Source organism: Sinocyclocheilus anshuiensis, unplaced genomic scaffold, assembly GCF_001515605.1.
Source record: "Sinocyclocheilus anshuiensis isolate Anshui unplaced genomic scaffold, SAMN03320099.WGS_v1.1 scaffold513, whole genome shotgun sequence".
NCBI classification, from domain to species: domain Eukaryota; kingdom Metazoa; phylum Chordata; class Actinopteri; order Cypriniformes; family Cyprinidae; genus Sinocyclocheilus; species Sinocyclocheilus anshuiensis.
In genome coordinates this window covers 376,734-394,419 of record NW_015537972.1, presented here as the reverse complement: position 1 = coordinate 394,419, position 17,686 = coordinate 376,734, and the positions used below count along the sequence as shown (strand labels likewise).

General features: G+C 37.4%; 3 protein-coding genes across 6 annotated transcripts in view; 2 read left to right on the top strand and 1 right to left on the bottom strand.

The window, feature by feature from the left end:
- The window catches only part of slc37a4a (solute carrier family 37 member 4a), an 8,194-nt gene extending 4,735 nt beyond the window's left edge, over positions 1 to 3,459 (bottom strand). Inside the window, exons 1-2 of one of the 2 annotated variants that reach the window (XM_016462996.1) lie at positions 3,328 to 3,459; positions 872 to 1,126 (exon numbers count right to left, since the gene is read on the bottom strand). In XM_016462996.1, the coding sequence (XP_016318482.1) occupies positions 872 to 1,019 (148 nt within the window). In that variant the 5' untranslated portion in view covers positions 1,020 to 1,126; positions 3,328 to 3,459. Of the gene's footprint in view, positions 1 to 871; positions 1,249 to 3,327 lie in introns of those variants that run through there. The other variant, XM_016462987.1, reaches the window with a different exon arrangement.
- A 1,237-nt stretch (positions 3,460 to 4,696) lies between these two features.
- Positions 4,697 to 8,348, top strand: LOC107670354 (potassium channel subfamily K member 13). The gene is given in 2 exon segments (XM_074186948.1): positions 4,697 to 5,176; positions 7,285 to 8,348. Coding segments are annotated over 2 exon segments (1,311 nt in total). The 5' UTR covers positions 4,697 to 4,818; the 3' UTR covers positions 8,238 to 8,348.
- A 1,890-nt stretch (positions 8,349 to 10,238) lies between these two features.
- calm3a (calmodulin 3a (phosphorylase kinase, delta)) overlaps positions 10,239 to 17,686 on the top strand; it is a 22,139-nt gene continuing 14,691 nt past the window's right edge. The window contains exons 1-3 of one of the 3 annotated variants that reach the window (XM_016462945.1): positions 10,239 to 10,327; positions 11,997 to 12,060; positions 16,893 to 16,923. In XM_016462945.1, the coding sequence (XP_016318431.1) occupies positions 10,254 to 10,327; positions 11,997 to 12,060; positions 16,893 to 16,923 (169 nt within the window). In that variant the 5' untranslated portion in view covers positions 10,239 to 10,253. Of the gene's footprint in view, positions 10,328 to 11,783; positions 11,934 to 11,996; positions 12,061 to 12,911; positions 13,156 to 16,892; positions 16,924 to 17,686 lie in introns of those variants that run through there. The other 2 variants (XM_016462937.1, XM_016462954.1) reach the window with 2 other exon arrangements.

Sequence of the window (17,686 nt, the reverse complement as noted above, 5' to 3'; positions counted from 1 at the left end):
AGTATTAAGACATAAGATGTTTTTCTAGTTGAATTTCTCAGATTAGGATGTCCCGCCAGAGGAAGTGATGTCATGGTGCATTGGTTTAATATTTTACACTTACAATTAATACACGCTTACAGGGTGGAAAGCAGTATACAGTAGCAGTAACAGCAGAAGACAGTAGACAGTAAAAAACAAACTGTTCAGGATGAGGTTGATATGATAATCTTTTAAATATTTTTTTCTGTATTATTAACAGAATCGTAAGTTTAAAAAAGCATTTATTTGAAATATAAATGTTTTGTAACATTATAAATGTCTTTACTGTTACTTGCTTTCAATTTAATGCATCCTTGAACAAAAATATACATTTATTTACAAAAACATCTTACTGGCCTCAAACATTTGAACAGTAGTTTTTAATAGGAAAATTCCAAATTCAAAAAAGGAATTTAAAATTTTAAAATTAAACAGATTTGTATTAAATGTATAACATATATGTATCGGTTTATGACACAAATTTCAATAACAAAAAAAAATCACAGTTTCAAATACGTCTCCTCTAAAAGGAAAATTATTACACTGACTTAAAAAAAACATTGTTCAATAATGCATTAACAATGACTGGTAGTGTATATTCAAATGTTTGCATTATTTTCTGCCAATATCAGCTAAATCTAAAATATAATCCTTTGGGAGATCTTTTTTAATTGAAAAAAGATTTTTATCAAGGACAGAAAAGGCACTGCATGCAGAGAATTACACAATGAAATGATCATCCTCATTTACTGAAATTCAAATGAATGCATGTGTGAAAGGTTATAAAACATGTGTGGCCACAAGACAGAGAGGCAAGACAAAGTACAGTCCACTTGTTGCACATGCTCACCTAGATCATCCTTATCCAGCGTGATCTCCTGCATTACAGAGGGCATCACGAAAGAGAACGTCTTTCTGTTAAAGTAATACAGCGTGTACCCCACAAACATGGCCAGGAATATAGTAGTTCGGTAGTAGCCATATCCACTCTTCGCCATAGTTGGCACAACTTTAAAACGATTAAGAAGGAAACGTAAGGGTCTTCTTCAGCTCGACACAGGAGTCACCACGAGCATCTGAGGGCTATGAACTCAAACGTGTGGATCTGTGAAACATGAAGAGCTGGTGAGGTCAGGGGAAAGAGCTGTAATCAAGGCAGGTTAATGGTCAACCTGGCAGAGATCTTTGGAGCGTTCTCCGGCAAACAACTGCTTTCAAGGGAACAGTGTCAGGGGACGGACTGTAACATACTCTATTGAACTAAAACAGGGATCACAGTGTGCCACTGACGTTTCAATTGCATCAGATCTACCACAGTCGATGTTTTTCTATTTTTTTCTACTTTGTTATTTTCTCAAACATGTTGTGAAGAGGGTGTTATTGAAGATCCCTTAATCTGAGGAGTTTAATGATTGACGTGGGGGTCTATATGTGACAGCTTTATAGATTTGACCACTGGTGGTGTGTGTTGTGTAAGAATCATTGTACAATGATTACGATCTCTCTTCAGGGGCAGAGCACCAAATGTGTGCCACCAACAGCTCAATGTTAGCTACACTCATACTGTAGGTCTGATTAAAACTTCTAAACTGTGTAGGCCTAGCCTAGAAATATTGTTGGTTCATTTTGAATCAGATTTATTCCATGCTTTCTGTCTGACCAGATTTTCCACTTTTCTAACTACAAACATTTATTAGATCTTCACCAATTTGTTTCAGACCACTATAGGTGCAGTCACATTAGCAACATTTTTGTTTTTGTGAGATTTCGTTGGCAAAATGGTCTATGTTCTATTAACAGAGTAACTACATATACATTTTTTTCTGTTTTAATTGTTGAAAGTTTTAGTAATTTTGTTGTTGTCACGCGGTAGGCCTACTCCGACAATGCTGATTCAAACTGAAATAGCCCGCGAAATTTCGCTGCACAATGGTCGCGCATAACGCCTAAACAACTTTGTAGATGACAACACCAAAGTGAGGCAGAATGGAGCTAGCTACACAAGTTGAAATTGAGTTCTTCGTCCATGATATCTTTTTTACAAGTCGAAATATTGTGAGTATAGAAATGCCAAAATAATGTGAACACATTGCATTTGATCATAAAATGCTATCCCATCAACACGAAACCTATGGGTCATCATTAGCAATACTGAAGCCGTCTAATAAGTTTGGGGGACCACCAAAATTAATAAATATATACATTTTGATTATTTTGACAACATTACGACTGTCTGCTTTTAGATTCATTTGGTAGTGACACCTTGGTCTTGGACCTTGCCTATCCGTCTATTTAAAGGGGTCATATGATGCTGCTAAAAAGAACAGTATTTGGTGTAATGCAATGTGTTTATGCGGTTTAAGGTTAAAAAAACACATTATTTTCCACATACTGTACATTATCGTCCACGGTGAAAGCCGATCCGGCGATCGACAGCGCAAAGTTGAAGTATTTCCTCAGCGACCAGCACAGATCAGCTCTAGGCATGACGAAGCAGATATCGTCCTCTTTTGGAAGACCAAACAAAGTAGTTTCGCTTTTACAACGAAGCACACAGCGTCTTTACGACATGGCAGCGGAAAACAACAAAACTACAGCGAGACTAAAAGTTACATTTTCTTTCTTTGCGTGAACATTTGGGCGGCGTTATGCAAATCTTCCCACATCGTGACGTAGATATGTGGGGGCGTGTTAGAACGAGCCGTTTTAGGTAGGCGTGGCTGACTCTTTTAACTTTTATAAAGAATATCTCTGGATTTGAGACTTTAGTCTTTGCAACTTTACAGATCTTCTTTATGCACCAAGAGCTTGTAACACTCCAACGAGAAAGGAAAAATTGAAATCGCATCATATGACCCCTTTAATTCGAAAACCTTCTGTTTGGATCTCCTCCTACTTGCATAAAATCACAAACTGCCGCAGTTTATCAGAAATAATTGTGGCGTATGGCATTGTCTACAGCGCCACTTATCGGTCAAATGTTATAAGCAACCTAAAATCATAGAGACAGTGGTAAATCAGATGATTATCCTGTTTATTCAGCTGACGTGTATGGCCACATTACTGTCTGCAGATATGTTTTGTTTGTCATCCACAGACCTGACTGTCATACACCATTTGTACGGGTATTTCTCGTCCTTTTATGGTTAAAAGTTTGTAAATGCTGCATAGTGCACAGCGAACTGGTTTGATACTGCAGCTCGCAAACGTGGCAACACACTCAGTAAAACAGTAATCCACAACTGAGATTTAAAAAATGTCATAACAGAAACAGCGAGTTAATGATGAAAACAATAACATGCCTACTTCCGTGAACAAGAGGTTGCCTTTCGGATGTCTGTTCCAGCAAGCAAACAGTTTTCATTAACCCTTTATCCACGACCAAACCATGTCGACCCGACTTGGTAAATGTTCATGTTACGTTTAAACGGGGATTTTTAATTTTTTTTCTTATGATCAGACATTACTAGTGGATCTCGTCTAGATGCTGTAAATGTGAAATCCTGAAATACTAGTCAAACTAGTCAATTGCTGCCACCTACCGGACGAGTTGTAGTAGAACAGTTTAGAAGAGTAAACATAAAGGCTTATTGTAAGATCATATTGTTCAACTTCTTTTATGTCATCTCTAAAGGCAGAAGCTGGATCTGAAGTGGTTTTATTACATGAAATGGTACATTTACACAGACTGTTTAATGCTGGACAAAATTAATTGACATAAATTACAATTGCAGAAATACTGTACTGTTATGCAATTGTTTTTAAAAGTTAAATAACCTATTGTGTCATATAGGAGTATCTACATTAAATGGTGAATAAAAAATATTGCATATTAATATTTCATTAATTTAAAGAAAAGAATACTTTTATGAGCAAGGATGCATTAAATTGATCAAAAGTGACAGTATATACATTTATAATGTTACAAACTATTTCTATTAAAAATCAATTAAATCAAAGAATCCTGAAAAAGATGTATCACAGTTTCCTGCTTTTCCAGCGGTTTGCAATATTGATAATAATAAGAAATGTTTCTTGAGCAGCAAATGAGCATATTAGAATGATTTCTGAAGGATCATGTGACACTGAAGACTGGAGTAATGGCTGCTTCAGCTTTGCCATCACAGGATGTATAAAACGTATTTTAAATTGTAATAATATTTCACAATATTGTTTTGCTGAAGTTTTGATCAAATAAATGCAGCCTTGTTGAGAATAAGACATTTTTCAAAACATTTTTTTTTTTTTTACCAAATATTACATTTGTAAGCTGCTTGGACCTTCTTACAAGCTAGTTAATTAACTGTATAGCTCTTAATTCATCAATTAGCTGAGGCTTTCTATTAAAGAGACAGTCCCTCTGAAGTTTAGGCACTCTGGTGAAGGTTCAGAGAAAACCTCTTGCAAAGTTTGGACCTACAAGCTCTTGCCCAGATCTTCAGTCATATCGGCTAACCATGTGTGACAGTAATGACCGCAGGGCAATAAAGCACAATTATGTCAAGTGTACATAAGCTGTGGAGAGGGCAAGGATGATCATGTTTGACTTTTGCTTTACTTAGCAGCCAGCACAGCATTTTCTGCAGCAGCTTCTGAATCTGAACTGTGTGGATCAGTATCTACAGTCGTTACTGTGTGTGAATGTGGATCAGTATCTACAGTCGCTTTTAAGAACAGTGTGATAATAGATATAGAGGTAATAAACATTCAATTTGAGGTTTGGATTGTTGTCTGGAAGTATTGCAACCAAAGACCTGCTGGTTGTGTCATCTGTTTACATCTTATTTCTCAATATTAATGGTGCAGTCAGATCATTCTGTTAGGTCCAGGAAAGGCTGCGGCTGTATTTGGTCTCATATCAACATCGACTTCGCCCGAATATTCCTGTTATGGTTTGTGATTGTCTTCTATGCTTTATTTGGGGCTGCTGTCTTCTCGGCCCTTGAGAGACCTTCAGAACTGGAGGCACACTGCAGATGGAACAGACAGCTGGCCGAATTTGTTCAGGATCACCGGGTTCCCTCGGAGGACTTGCGTGAGCTGCTGGGACACTATGAGGAGGCCATTGCTGCCGGGATTCGGATGGAAGCACGGAGACCTCGATGGGACTTCTCAGGAGCTTTTTACTTTGTGGCAACTGTAGCCAGCACTATTGGTAAGTTTGAACCTGTCTATCTGTCTGTCTGTCTAACAATATGTAAGTGCAAATGACAAGTCTCGGTTAGCCTAACACAGTACACGTAGCAAGGATTTATATACATATATATATATATATATATATATATACACACACACACACACACAAGGAAAAACAAGTAGATAGAATAGAAAAAAAAATAGAAAGCTAGTGTTAGTTTTTTTTTAATAGAAAAAGAAAATAAATAGATAAAGTAGAATTAAAATAGAATAGAAAGTGCTAGAGTTAGAGGGTCAAATAAAGATGGAACAGATGTGTTTTTAGTTGTTTCTTGAAGATGGCTTAGGACTCAGCTGCTCGGATTCAGTTGAGCAAGTCATTCCACCAGGAGGGAACAGTTCATGAAAAAGTCAGTGAAAGTGATCTATCTATCTATCTATCTATCTATCTATCTATCTATCTAGTCTGTCTATCTGTCTATCCAGCCTTTTCTCAAAATCTACATTCAGAAGTATAAAAACACAAAACATATATATATTTTTTTACTTTCCACATAATCTAATAATTTTATTTAGTTATTAAAAATAACAACAAGTTGTAAATAATTCATCTGTGTGGTTGGGTGTATGTGGTAATTATAATTATAATAATTATGTGGTAATTAGCCACTAACGCAATTCTCTTTCTTGACAGAAAGTTTGTTTATTCCTCCTACGTGACCTTTTCTCTCCATACATTTGTCCCTGTGTTTGAAAAAGCATACTAATATTTCTCCCACTTATAGACTACATATAGTCATTAGCCTTTGGAAGAATCAACATGTTCATACATTTCAGGGTAGAATAACTGTTTACACATGATAACAATCTTTAACATCCTTCTTTTATTACCTGCTGTGCTTATCTTTTAGTGGTGAAATAGCAAGAAAATCAATTTCCTGATTAAAATACCCAGAGCTCACATCATAATAGCTTGTAATCATGGATACATGTAAACAGCTCTTAAAATGTACAATGTCCAGTCTAATGTGTAGTGTGTCAGTACACAAAGTGGAATCTGTAAATGTCATCTTGCTTGCATAACACAACAAATTGTTACCTCAAGATTATCGAATGAGCAACTTCAAGTTGATGAAAATCTTGATTTTGTTGCAGTAGAACTGTACTATAGTTTCCATTTTTTTCTTGCAATTTCACTCTGTCAATATTCATTGTTTGTAGTCTGTCATTACACTTGTCAGACTGAATCCAGAATAGCATACTACCATACCACTCTTAGTATTTCTACTCATAGTAGTTTTATATGGCAGAAGTAGTGGAGAAGTATGCTATTCAGCCCGTTTTTGCACATTCCAGACAGGTTTGTTAGTCTGTAAGTTTTACAGTGGATTTACAGTGACCGTTTCATTATGCCAGTAGATGACGAAAAGCTACTGTTTTTATGATTAAGTCAATGAACCTTTCTTTCATTCTTTCAAAAACACTGATTCATTCAAACGCTAAGCAACAACTGATGAATGAGTTATTGAATCATCATTCACTCAACTGAATCATTTCAAAACACTGATTCATTCAAAAACAAAACACTTTTGTACGTCAGTTGATTCAGCTTTGGCTTTTTTTGTGAAGTAAATTAGACAAGTATAAAGCTTTGATAAGTCGCTATAATGATAACAACACATATATCGAACGATATCGCTGGAATCATTTCAGAAGTTTTTTTTTCAGCTGATAAAAACATTGAAAGCTGAACAGAATCCTTCCAACCAAGAGCTCGAACACTTAAGGCCCGTTCACACCAACAACAATAACTATCGTCCACACCAATGGATGATAATGTTCTGTTTAGTATAATGCATGCAAAATGCTCAATTTTTTCACCAGTCACTTTAAATGGTCACTGATTTGTTGTGGGCACTAATATAGTTATTGTTATAGTTATCCTTATAGTTAATCCTTTTAAGTGTGAACAAGCCTTAACTGGGAACATTGTGTCTAAATTGTTGCAAAACCTTTTTTTCAGAAAATCGAAAAATATCCATCAAATTTCAATGAAAAAATATATTATCGAACCACTCTTTACTCCACTGTTCTTTTTCATTAGCTACATTTTTGTGTCCATATCAGGTTTCGGGATGGCAGCACCCGCTACACTCAATGGAAAAATCTTCCTTATCTTCTATGGGCTGATAGGCTGCGCAGCCACCATTCTGTTCTTCAACCTCTTTCTGGAACACATGATAATGCTGATTACATTCCTCACACGCAGATGTCGAAAGCAAAAACAAAAAACTAAGCTGAGTAAAAGACACATTGTCCCCAATTTGAACACACAACTGGAACATGGAGATGAGCAGGAGGACTGGAAACCTTCTGTTTACTATGTAACCCTCATTTTGGCAACAGTTGCGATTCTGGTGAGCTGTGGAGCATCAGGTCTGTACTCAGCCATGGAGGATTGGAGCTACCTAGAGTCTATGTACTTCTGCTTCGTGGCTTTCAGCACCATGGGTTTCGGGGACATGGTGAGCGGACAGCAGGCCCACTATGAAGCACGTTGGGTCTACCAGATAGCCAACTCTTTAATGTTCATCCTTGGAGTGAGCTGCACCTATTCTCTTTTCAGCGTCACCGCCATCATCATCAAACAGATGTTGAACTGGATTTTGGCCAAGCTGTTCAGTCTGCATTGCTGTCGGTCTTGGGGCTGCTGCTCCATCACAAGTCTGAAAGTCAAAGAACTGGCCAATCAGCAGATCTAGAACACAAGCAACCATCACGGCACCTGTCATGTGGTCAAGGCCTCTCTCCCCTCCAAGAGCAAGTGTAAGTGTGCCAGCACTGCAGTAGAAACCGTGTGCCAGAGCCTGGACACAGCAAACAGTGGCCCAACCTTTGAAGATGAAATCAGAGATTCGGACAAACTTTCGAAGGATGATGCAGAGAAAGACGTTTTCGGTGCTCTCAGCAAGAACTGTCACCTTAGTCATCATCATAGTGTGCGGGAGGATGTGAGAACAGTTGCAATGTCAAATCATCAGCAGCAAGAGACAAACATTAATGCAAAGTCAGTACTGTAAAAAGAAATGCAGTGAAAACTTATAAACAGCTTAACTGTAAGCTACTACAGTATGTAAAAATGTATATTATATTTAATAGGTTAATGCATTTAGTTTTATTTGGAAGTTAAAAGTGTAAATTCACTTGTAATTTAGGGTGCAAATCTATGTTATAGACTTACTATATGTACTTTTACAGTAAAATTATCTTTATTTTACAATAGAGGACATTCTGAACTAAATTAAATCTCCCAACTTGTGAAGGGAAATGTCATGTGATTCGTTTTTGTAAAACAGTAATACTTTCTTGTTTGTTTCACCATAATATCCCCACAATGCAATGAAATTGTAAAGCTATTGATTTAAATAATTTTATTCATTAATAAAGAGTTCAACCAACCAGCTCTGAAATAAATAAATTAAAGCATTCTGAATTGGATTTTTCATTTACTGTCCTTATACCTGCAGTCATTAGGTCCTATCATTATATCATATCATTCTATAACATTTGAACAAGTTTTCCAGCCAATAGTTTCCATTATTGTTAGTTTATAAAATATATTTTTTATTCAAAATGTAAGTTAGAAATTGACTTAAAGATATACATTATTATTTCAATTAGGCCTATATCGGACATCTTTGTGCCACCTGTACTATTGTGGTGGTTATTAGTGCATTTTAAGTTATTAATTTTGGTAGCCTAGTTGAAGTAGATTGGTATACAGTATTAACATTATATCACTTAATGAAATATACAGTTATAAGTTGTGAGATAATACCATAATACCAGAAAATTTTTGGTGAATTTCTGGCCATAGCAGTTTTTACCGTAAAAAATATTATATAAGAATATTCTTTACAGTGCACACAATTTTGAGTAGAGAGTCATTTAAATGGACACACAATTCAGAGAATATACATTTAATTCATTCATAGTGGAATACATTGCCGATGGTCCATCTGGAAGCCTCCAAGATGCAGTCTTTCTTGACTTTGTACTGCTCTGTGAGGTATTTTCCATTAAATCATCACAAAGGAGAAAAGCATCAGCCATTCGCTATAATAACTTTAATTACCAAACCACAAAGCAGTGGCCAAAACTGTGTCATATCATTATGTTTCCACTGAGTCATAGCACTGAATGGTGATTTTTAAAAAAGTGGAGGTGAAAAGTTAAAAAAAAAAACGTAAAAACAAACCCATTTTGTTGTGGAACAAGTGTATGTTACAAAGACATCATAATTCATAAATAACGTACAGCCAATGCCCAGTGCATGATCCGCTGTTTTGTCCATTTTTTTCAGTGCTGCATGGACTGCAAAACCACACTAAAAGAGTAGCGCTGAAAGAGTAGACCTTAAAGCAGGGCTCTTCAAATCTGGTCCTGAAGGGTCACTGCACTGTAGAGTTTAGCTCACACACACCTGATCAAGCTAATCGACGTCTTCAAGATCACTAGAAAATCACAGGTAGGTAAGTTTGATCAGGGTTGGAGCTAAACTCTGCAGGTCAGTGGCCCTCCAGGACCATATTTGAAGAGCCCAGCTTCCCAGCTGACTATGGTTGCCAAGTCCATGGTGACCCTGCAAAACTGGGCTACTTTTACACTTGCTGTGGGCTGATTTTTTCCTAAGGTTTAAGGTTTGACATATACATAAATTATATATTATTTATATTATAAAACCTTAGCTGAGACAAAGCAAAAAGATTTTTGTAAGGAAGGGGCATGCATTTTAACCAAGCGGCAACCTCCCGCTCTCTCTTGTGAAGCCAACAAGGAGGTGACCTCAGGGGCGTAATTTCCACTGGGGACAGGGGAGACATGGCCCCCCCACTTTCAAAATCACGTTTGTGTCCCCCCCACTTTCAAAATCGTTTGTTATGATTTTTTTAACCGCACGTCGTCATCGCCACGGAGGAGCAGAACCGAGCAGGGCACAGACGCGCGCGTCCACGTCCAGGAACGTCACGTGCACACTCTAAAAATAGCTCACTGAAGGTTCTAATGAGCGGGTATCGCGGTTGCGGCAGTCAGCGATGAAACGGCAGAAGCAGCAACAGATGACTTTAATGTCATCATGGATGAAAAGAACGAAAGAAAGAAAGGAGATGTGAGTTGGTTGATTCGGTAAATTAGCTCAGGTTTAGGATAATCATATTTTCTGTCTACACCTGTTAATGTTAGCCTACGTTGACTGAGCTAACGTTAACATACACTGTTGCTAGGTAACAGACTGTTGTTAGCTAAATATTTAATGTAGAACAGTGGTTCCCAAACTTGGGTACGCGAACAAAATGCTGAGTTTTGCGGTGTTTCGTAAACGAATCGTTCGCGAAAGTCATTGATTCAATGATTCATTTATAAATACAGCCACTTGCTTAGTTACTGAATGAACAAATGACTCGATGACTCACGCATTAAGACTACTGGCGGTTGTAGTGTTTAAAATAATCACTTTTCACTTTTTTTTATCATCATCATTGCATATTAATCTATTGAACTTTTTTTTTTTTTTAAACATTAATATTCTATTTATAAAGATAAAAAATGCATTGGAAAGTCAATTTAGGGGGCAAATATTGTCCTTTGATGGAAAAAGTGCAGTCTAATTAATTAATAAGTGGAAGAGAGGAAATGCCTCAGGGGGTACTCCACTCTAAAAAGTCTGGGAACCACTGATGTAGAACATTCTGTCCTGTGCAACAAGTGATTTATTTTATATTTTCAGGTACAGCGGTTAGTTTGAAATAAAAGTTTGTTTAACAGTGGATATTGAGTCTCACATTATTTAAACATTATTCAAAACATTAATGGTGAACATTTTCGACTTTATAAAATGATTCTCTCAAGTATTGGCGATCAGCCCCTATTAAACAATAAAGAAAGTAAGACATCTTTTTCTTATACATAGTTTAGTAGCCTACTATTCTTTTTGGCAGAATTGATCATTAATCAACTTAATTATTTCCTGGATTTTGTATCACCATAGTCCCTAAATGTATGTACATGGGATTCAAATCGAAAACATTTTCCCCCATTTTGTGTCCCCCCCACTTCTCAAGCCAAAGTTACACCCTTGAGTGACCTAAACTGTAATTCATCAACTGGCCGCTAGAGGCTGGCTGCAAAAGGGAGTGAATCCCATAGACTCCCCATGTTAAAATGCCCAACGTTACAGCAGAAAAAAACGTTTACAGCCTGGTTCAAAAAATGATTTTGGTCTATATAACTAATTTTGCCCTTCATGACAACTGTGAGGGGGGTGAATTTTTTTATAACTCATCCGATTAAATTATATTAAGCCTTAAAGTTCTGCATAATTAAGGGCGTGGCCACTTGAGTGACAGGTGGATTGCCGCTGCTGTCACCACCGTCGAGCTAGGTGGGCGTGGCTTCAGCATCCTGCTCCCGCCTCTTTGCTCATTTTCGATTATCCGGGAGTGACACGCTACCAAGATGGCGACGGCCGGCTCCGCCTACTTTAGGCTTCAAAAGCGCTCTTCGGAAATCTACGGGTGACGTCACTGACACTACGGCCATGTTTTTATACAGTCTATGGTTTTAACAGATCGGTGGATCTTTTCAGAATTGTTACTAGCAAATTTTTAAAGAAAGAATATGTCATCGGAAGCATTTCCACTTAACTGTGTCCAGCTTGCTGTACACGGTTCATTTTCAAATAATTTAAAAATAAAGGATAACCACACCCACCAAAGGTAAGTCATCGATTTTAAGGTAAGACGATTGTTTATGAAAACACTGTTTTGATTGTTTCGCAGATCTGGCAACCAGATCAATGAGAATACAGAGATTGTCAGGAACATTAAACATCATCACAAACAGGTAAACTCATCTACTCATTAGTCTGTTTTACAGCCAAATGCTCAGGATTTTAAACAAACGCTGAATGAATTGTCCTAGGAAGCTTGTTGTGCAACCGTGGTGTAGTTGTAATTTATAAAGGCTGTGTTAATTTGTGAAAATTATCATGATAAACAAAACAGCATACAATTTTGTTGTTCACAAAGCTTATTTTCTACAAGACTCCAAAAGCCAATGGAAAAATTTAATTGGCTTTTTGTCAGGAGAACCAGGGTGATGTTAACTTCTGGGTTGGCCTACAAAAACACATCATCACTGCAGCACACTAAGGGGCAAACATGAATTGTGACCCTGGACCACAAAACCAGTCATAAGTAGCACTATTTGTAGCAATAGCTAACAATACATTGTATTGGTCAAAATGATCGATTTTTCTTTTATGTCAAAAATCATTAGGATATAAAGTAAAGATCATTTCGTAAATGATTTCCTACCGTAAATATATCAAAACTTAATTTTAATTTTTTTGCACCCTCAGATTCCAGATTTTTAAACGGTTGTATCTCAGCCAAATATTGTCCTATCCTAACAAACCATACATCAATGGAAAGCTTATTTATTCAGGAATAGTATTACATTACTATGATTTGTTTATACAGCACAAATGGTTTGAAAATTAGATCTGAAATTATCTAATTTTCCTTCTCACAAAAAGCATTGCTGAAAATGACCGGAATCGGATCGCAGCCGTGAAGCAAACGGTCGAACCCTGAAATTCGTTATATTCACTACAATTCACACTCTATTTATAATCCACCAAAGCAGAAGATAACCCACAGTAGGAGAATGTATCTGTGGGTGGCATATTGCCAATTCATCCTCACACTCAGCTGTGAGTGTGCGGTAATGTAATGAGATGAAGCTGGCGCGGAGGGATACAGCGTAAATGAGGCCAGAGCGCAGCGGCGGCGCATTACTACACCTCAGTCTGTGGCTCACTCACACAGATTACACACACAGGAACAGATCCTGCGTCTACACGTCAACGTTTAAAACACAAACAGCTTTCTGCTGCTGATTTTACACACATTTATCGGACAGGCCTTTTTAAGGATGGTAAGTACAGCCTGATGTTTATGTTGTTGTTTTTTCTTAGCTAACGGTTTAGCCACTTTAGCATCCTGTCAGACAGTTTGACAGCTAATAATAATTGTACCAATTATTTAAGCTTTCTCTTTACCGTTTGTGATGTCGAACGCATAAAGATTGCGTAAGGTTTAGTAAAAGTGAAAATGCGTAGCAGCACATCGATGTTTTATTTAAACAAACTGCTAATTATCCAGTTAGCGCTATCCAGCAGATGCACATCAACATGTGTTATGTATATTAAAGGAAAATAATGTACGATTCAATATGAATTAATCCAAGAGATTTTAGAAACGGATAAATTAGGCTAGTTACGTTGCAGTTTAACGCGCTCCCGCTATTGCTCTCGCGCCAGCTGAAGTCTCAATCACGCGCACCAGTTTCTGTATTAGGTTTCTTGAATATTCTTTAATGCAAACTAGCCGTTTTTGGTCACAGTAGACCCTAGTGGTTGCAAATGCATGCTTTGCATTGCATTGCAAATATGCATGATGTAAATTCACAGCGCTGACAGCTTTTGAGTGCCTCTCGGATGCATATTTCTATTGCAAGTTAAGTATGCAACGCATCATGCGTGATGCCTTAACGCAGTGTTTCTGCTTATCAGTGTGTGAACAGTGACTGGCTGCTAATTTTACATGGGCTGAGCTCATTGCCTTTAACAGAAGGATAAGTGTGGGCGTGGTGGTGTAAAAATAACCATCAGCAAAGCATATGCGCTCAAGTTCCTCATTTCTGGAAGAATCTGTCGCTTAGCTTGCTTTGCCTCCATGCATTTGCTTTGCATGCACGTTCACAAAGTTTGCAAACGTCCTGCGGATATGAGACTGTCTCTCTGTTGCATTTGCATGGGCCAAAGTTACAACATGTAGGGTAGCTGTTGCGCGCCGGTTGTTTAAAAAAAAAATGCGATTCAACATCACGCAGCTCCAAGATGATCATATAGCTGTATAAGGCATAAATATGAATGGAGTGGACACTGAGGTTGCATATTGCAGCATGCTGAACTGCAGTGACGGATCCCGGTTGTCCCCCTCCCCCTTTCCCCCTGCATTGAACCAAATCATAGCTGGTGCAGCAACACGCTGACACTGGATCTGCAGTGCAGACGCCCGCACGCGCTCATCAAATTGGACTGCAACTTGGAGAGGACAAACATTTGTCCGCGCATGCTCCACACTTAATCCACACTAATTGCTGCAGTCATTGAAATGCGGTAACGGGCTTGAGAAGCAGCGCGCAGAATATGTTAGCCGAAAGCAATGGAGACCGCAGCCCACCTGCATCCAAACCAAGCATTTAACCATCCGTGTGCAGCTGGTCTTGGAGGGCATGTGTGCACCTGATGTCTGATACCGTCTGAATGGAGGGCCGCCATTGCATTGCACTACTAGCCTAAAGTTTGAGTAATAGATTTCTTCTGTTTCTAGGAGTAGCATTGTTTGTGATACTCAGAGTCAGTCAAGATTCTTTTTCAGTAAGATTAAGTAATAGAGATAACAAAAGTCACATTTATGCAAACGAGCAGTGATATGATCAAGAAAAGTGTAGTTTTTTTTTTAGATTCAGTTTAATAAAATGTCAATTGGTATAACCAAACAATGTTATTTTAACATTTTCTTTTAACATTTTCTTTAAACTTTGAATGCGAGTCTACACGAAATGTTCAAAAAGTTAAAAATATGCGACCATTCAAAAGTTTGGGATTTGAGTTATTTGAGAAATATACTAAATGCTGTTCTTTAGAATATCAAAGAGTCCAGGGAAAGAAAATAAATAATGGTTTCCACAAAAATATTATGCAGCACAGCTGTTTTCAACATTGATAATAAGAAATGTTTCTAGAGCAGCAAATCAGCATATTAGAATGATCTCTAAAGGATCATGTGACACTGAAGACTGGAGTAATGATGTTGAAAATTCAGCTTTGCGTCACAGGAATAAATGACATTTTAAAATATATTCAAAAAGAAAACAGTTATTTTAAATTCTGGTAAAAAAAAAAAAGGATTGTATTTTTGATCAAATAAATGATGCCTTGTTGAGCATAAGATACTTCTTTCAAAACATAAAATCTTACTGACCCCAAACCATTGAATGGCAGTGATTTTTTTTTTCAAGGTATAACTTTTTTTTTAAATTCAGAAATTATCAATAAATATGAATTCATAGATTGGCCTATAATTTTTATAAGTCTGACATGTAGTTGTTTTCAAAATCGCCTCCATACCCTCATTTGCTATTTCCATTAGTTCACTGATATAATGAATGAAAATGAGTAAGCAAATTTGGACACTGAGTGTACCAGAAGGGCTGCCACTTTTACATTGTGCTTTTTGTGCCACCTCCAGTAGTAATAAAGATTGATCTTGAATTCTGTCATGGAAACTAGCATGAATAAACCTCCATTAAACTATTTAATAATCAATTAAAAATACATTTATACCTGTATGATTTTCCGCTATACCCAAATTGGACAAACGTTTTGGAAAATAGATGGATGGATGATTCCGCTGCAGTCGCCATCTTCTGGCCAAGCGCGGGAATTCATTCGGCACGAGCCTCACACTGCATTATAGGTATATGGGGTGATTTCAGACACAGCCCATGACATTTTATGGCCTGCCTTAATCTTGCCTTGTTTTATAAGACCAAATTATCTGATATTTTAAGATACACATTGACTTTGACACACAGTCACGAGGGTCTGCAGGGGCCTTCTCTATAATATAATTTTTTTTTTCTGCATGTTGTTTGAACCATGACTTTGTTGGTCGCACCACATGACTTTATTTTAGACAAGTTTTTAAAATGTTAATATGCAATAGAATCTGTCAAGCTGTATTGATTGTTTAAAAACTTTTCATTAAGAAATAATAATAAAACCTCGTTTTTCTTTGCAAGAATTAAATTTTATTTAAAAAGGCTTTTTTTGTTGATACAGCTGTCCAGATATTGTAATCATGCCATTTTTCATGCCCCCCCAAAAAAAATATCACAATGATTTTTAATAATTTTAAATATGCTCATCATAGAAGAGCTATGCAAGTAATTATTATTTGCATTGATTGACCCATGTTGTAAAATAGGCAGCACAGTTTCCTGTTGCGATTTTACAGTACAAAATTTATTATGCGCAGGTGTGTATCTTGTGCTTTGCTGTGCCCTCCTGTTATTGAGAACTATTTATATCAGTCGTTTTCTCATCTCACAAATGGCGAGCCAAATGTGTTAAAGCTAAAGTCATTGCCTCGTATGTGGATGAGTCAGATCCATGTCCGCTGTTTCCTCATGGATCATTTTACACCCTGTCCATTTTAAGCTCCAAGCTTTATGAATCACCCGCCTTTGAATACAAGGGAGAGTGTTCTGATGCCTCCTCTCAGAAAAGACACAGCTGAATCATGCAGAGTGAATCACGTGTACAGATGAATCCTCTCCTCTTTAATAATTGAATAATGAACTCTGTGTCAGAGAGAAGCGCAATCATTTTAAGTGTGTCGCATTCATGACCCCCTAAGTGGCACTGTCTAATTATAACTGCCGTGGATATTTTTGAAGGAGTATTTTTATGCATGTCCTTCATTATACTCATTTAGTCAGAGGTGTGTGTGTGTGAGAGCACTGCAAAACTGGAGCTTTTCTGATAGTGATGTGGCACTGAGCTGATTGACTTCCTCTTTCCCTCTCTCTTTTTTCCAATACAGGCAGATCAGCTGACCGAGGAACAGATCGCTGGTGAGTGAACTCTGACCAAACCCCATTCCTCAGCCATACCTGTCACACACCCAGTTTAAGAGCAGTGTTTTTCTTCTTGTAATCAGGAGCGCTTGTCCTCCTAATTAAAAAAATTAAGAAGCACCTTCTGATCAATAATCAAAAATTCTGATATTTAAATAACTGAAATTATACCTAAAAATGAAACTGAAACCACCAGCAGGTGGCGGCAAGTCACTGATTTTATCACTGAATCATTCATTCAATTGATTCGTTTGAACGGCTGATTCATTCAGGGATGAAGCAAGTGACTGTCTTTATGAATGGGTAATCATGAATCACTGACTCACTAGATTCGTTCAAAAACGCACTTTCAAATGCCGCTGTGTTTGCTTTTAGAGATGCACAGCGGCCGAGCTGTTACTTTATTTGGAACTAGTTTCGTTGATGAAACAGAGCAAAATCAGGCAGTAGCCTACTTGTTTATTGAACTGTTGTATTAAATCAATATCACATTTGCGAACTCCTTTAATAATTATTAAAAGCTGTCACTCTCCTTATCCGTGATCTGTGGGCGCACATAAAATGAAAGTGCACGAGTGAGTTCTCAAGACTCAAAAGCACGTGCAAATGATACATTCTGTCATCTGTCATCGCGTTATAAACGAGGAACCTGCGGGAATGAGTAGAATTATTATTAATAGCCACAATCCCGCGCCGAAATTCAAGACCTGCTCTGTGTTCTCTGCTAATAACCCGACTGTGAATGATGCGCGCGGCGTCA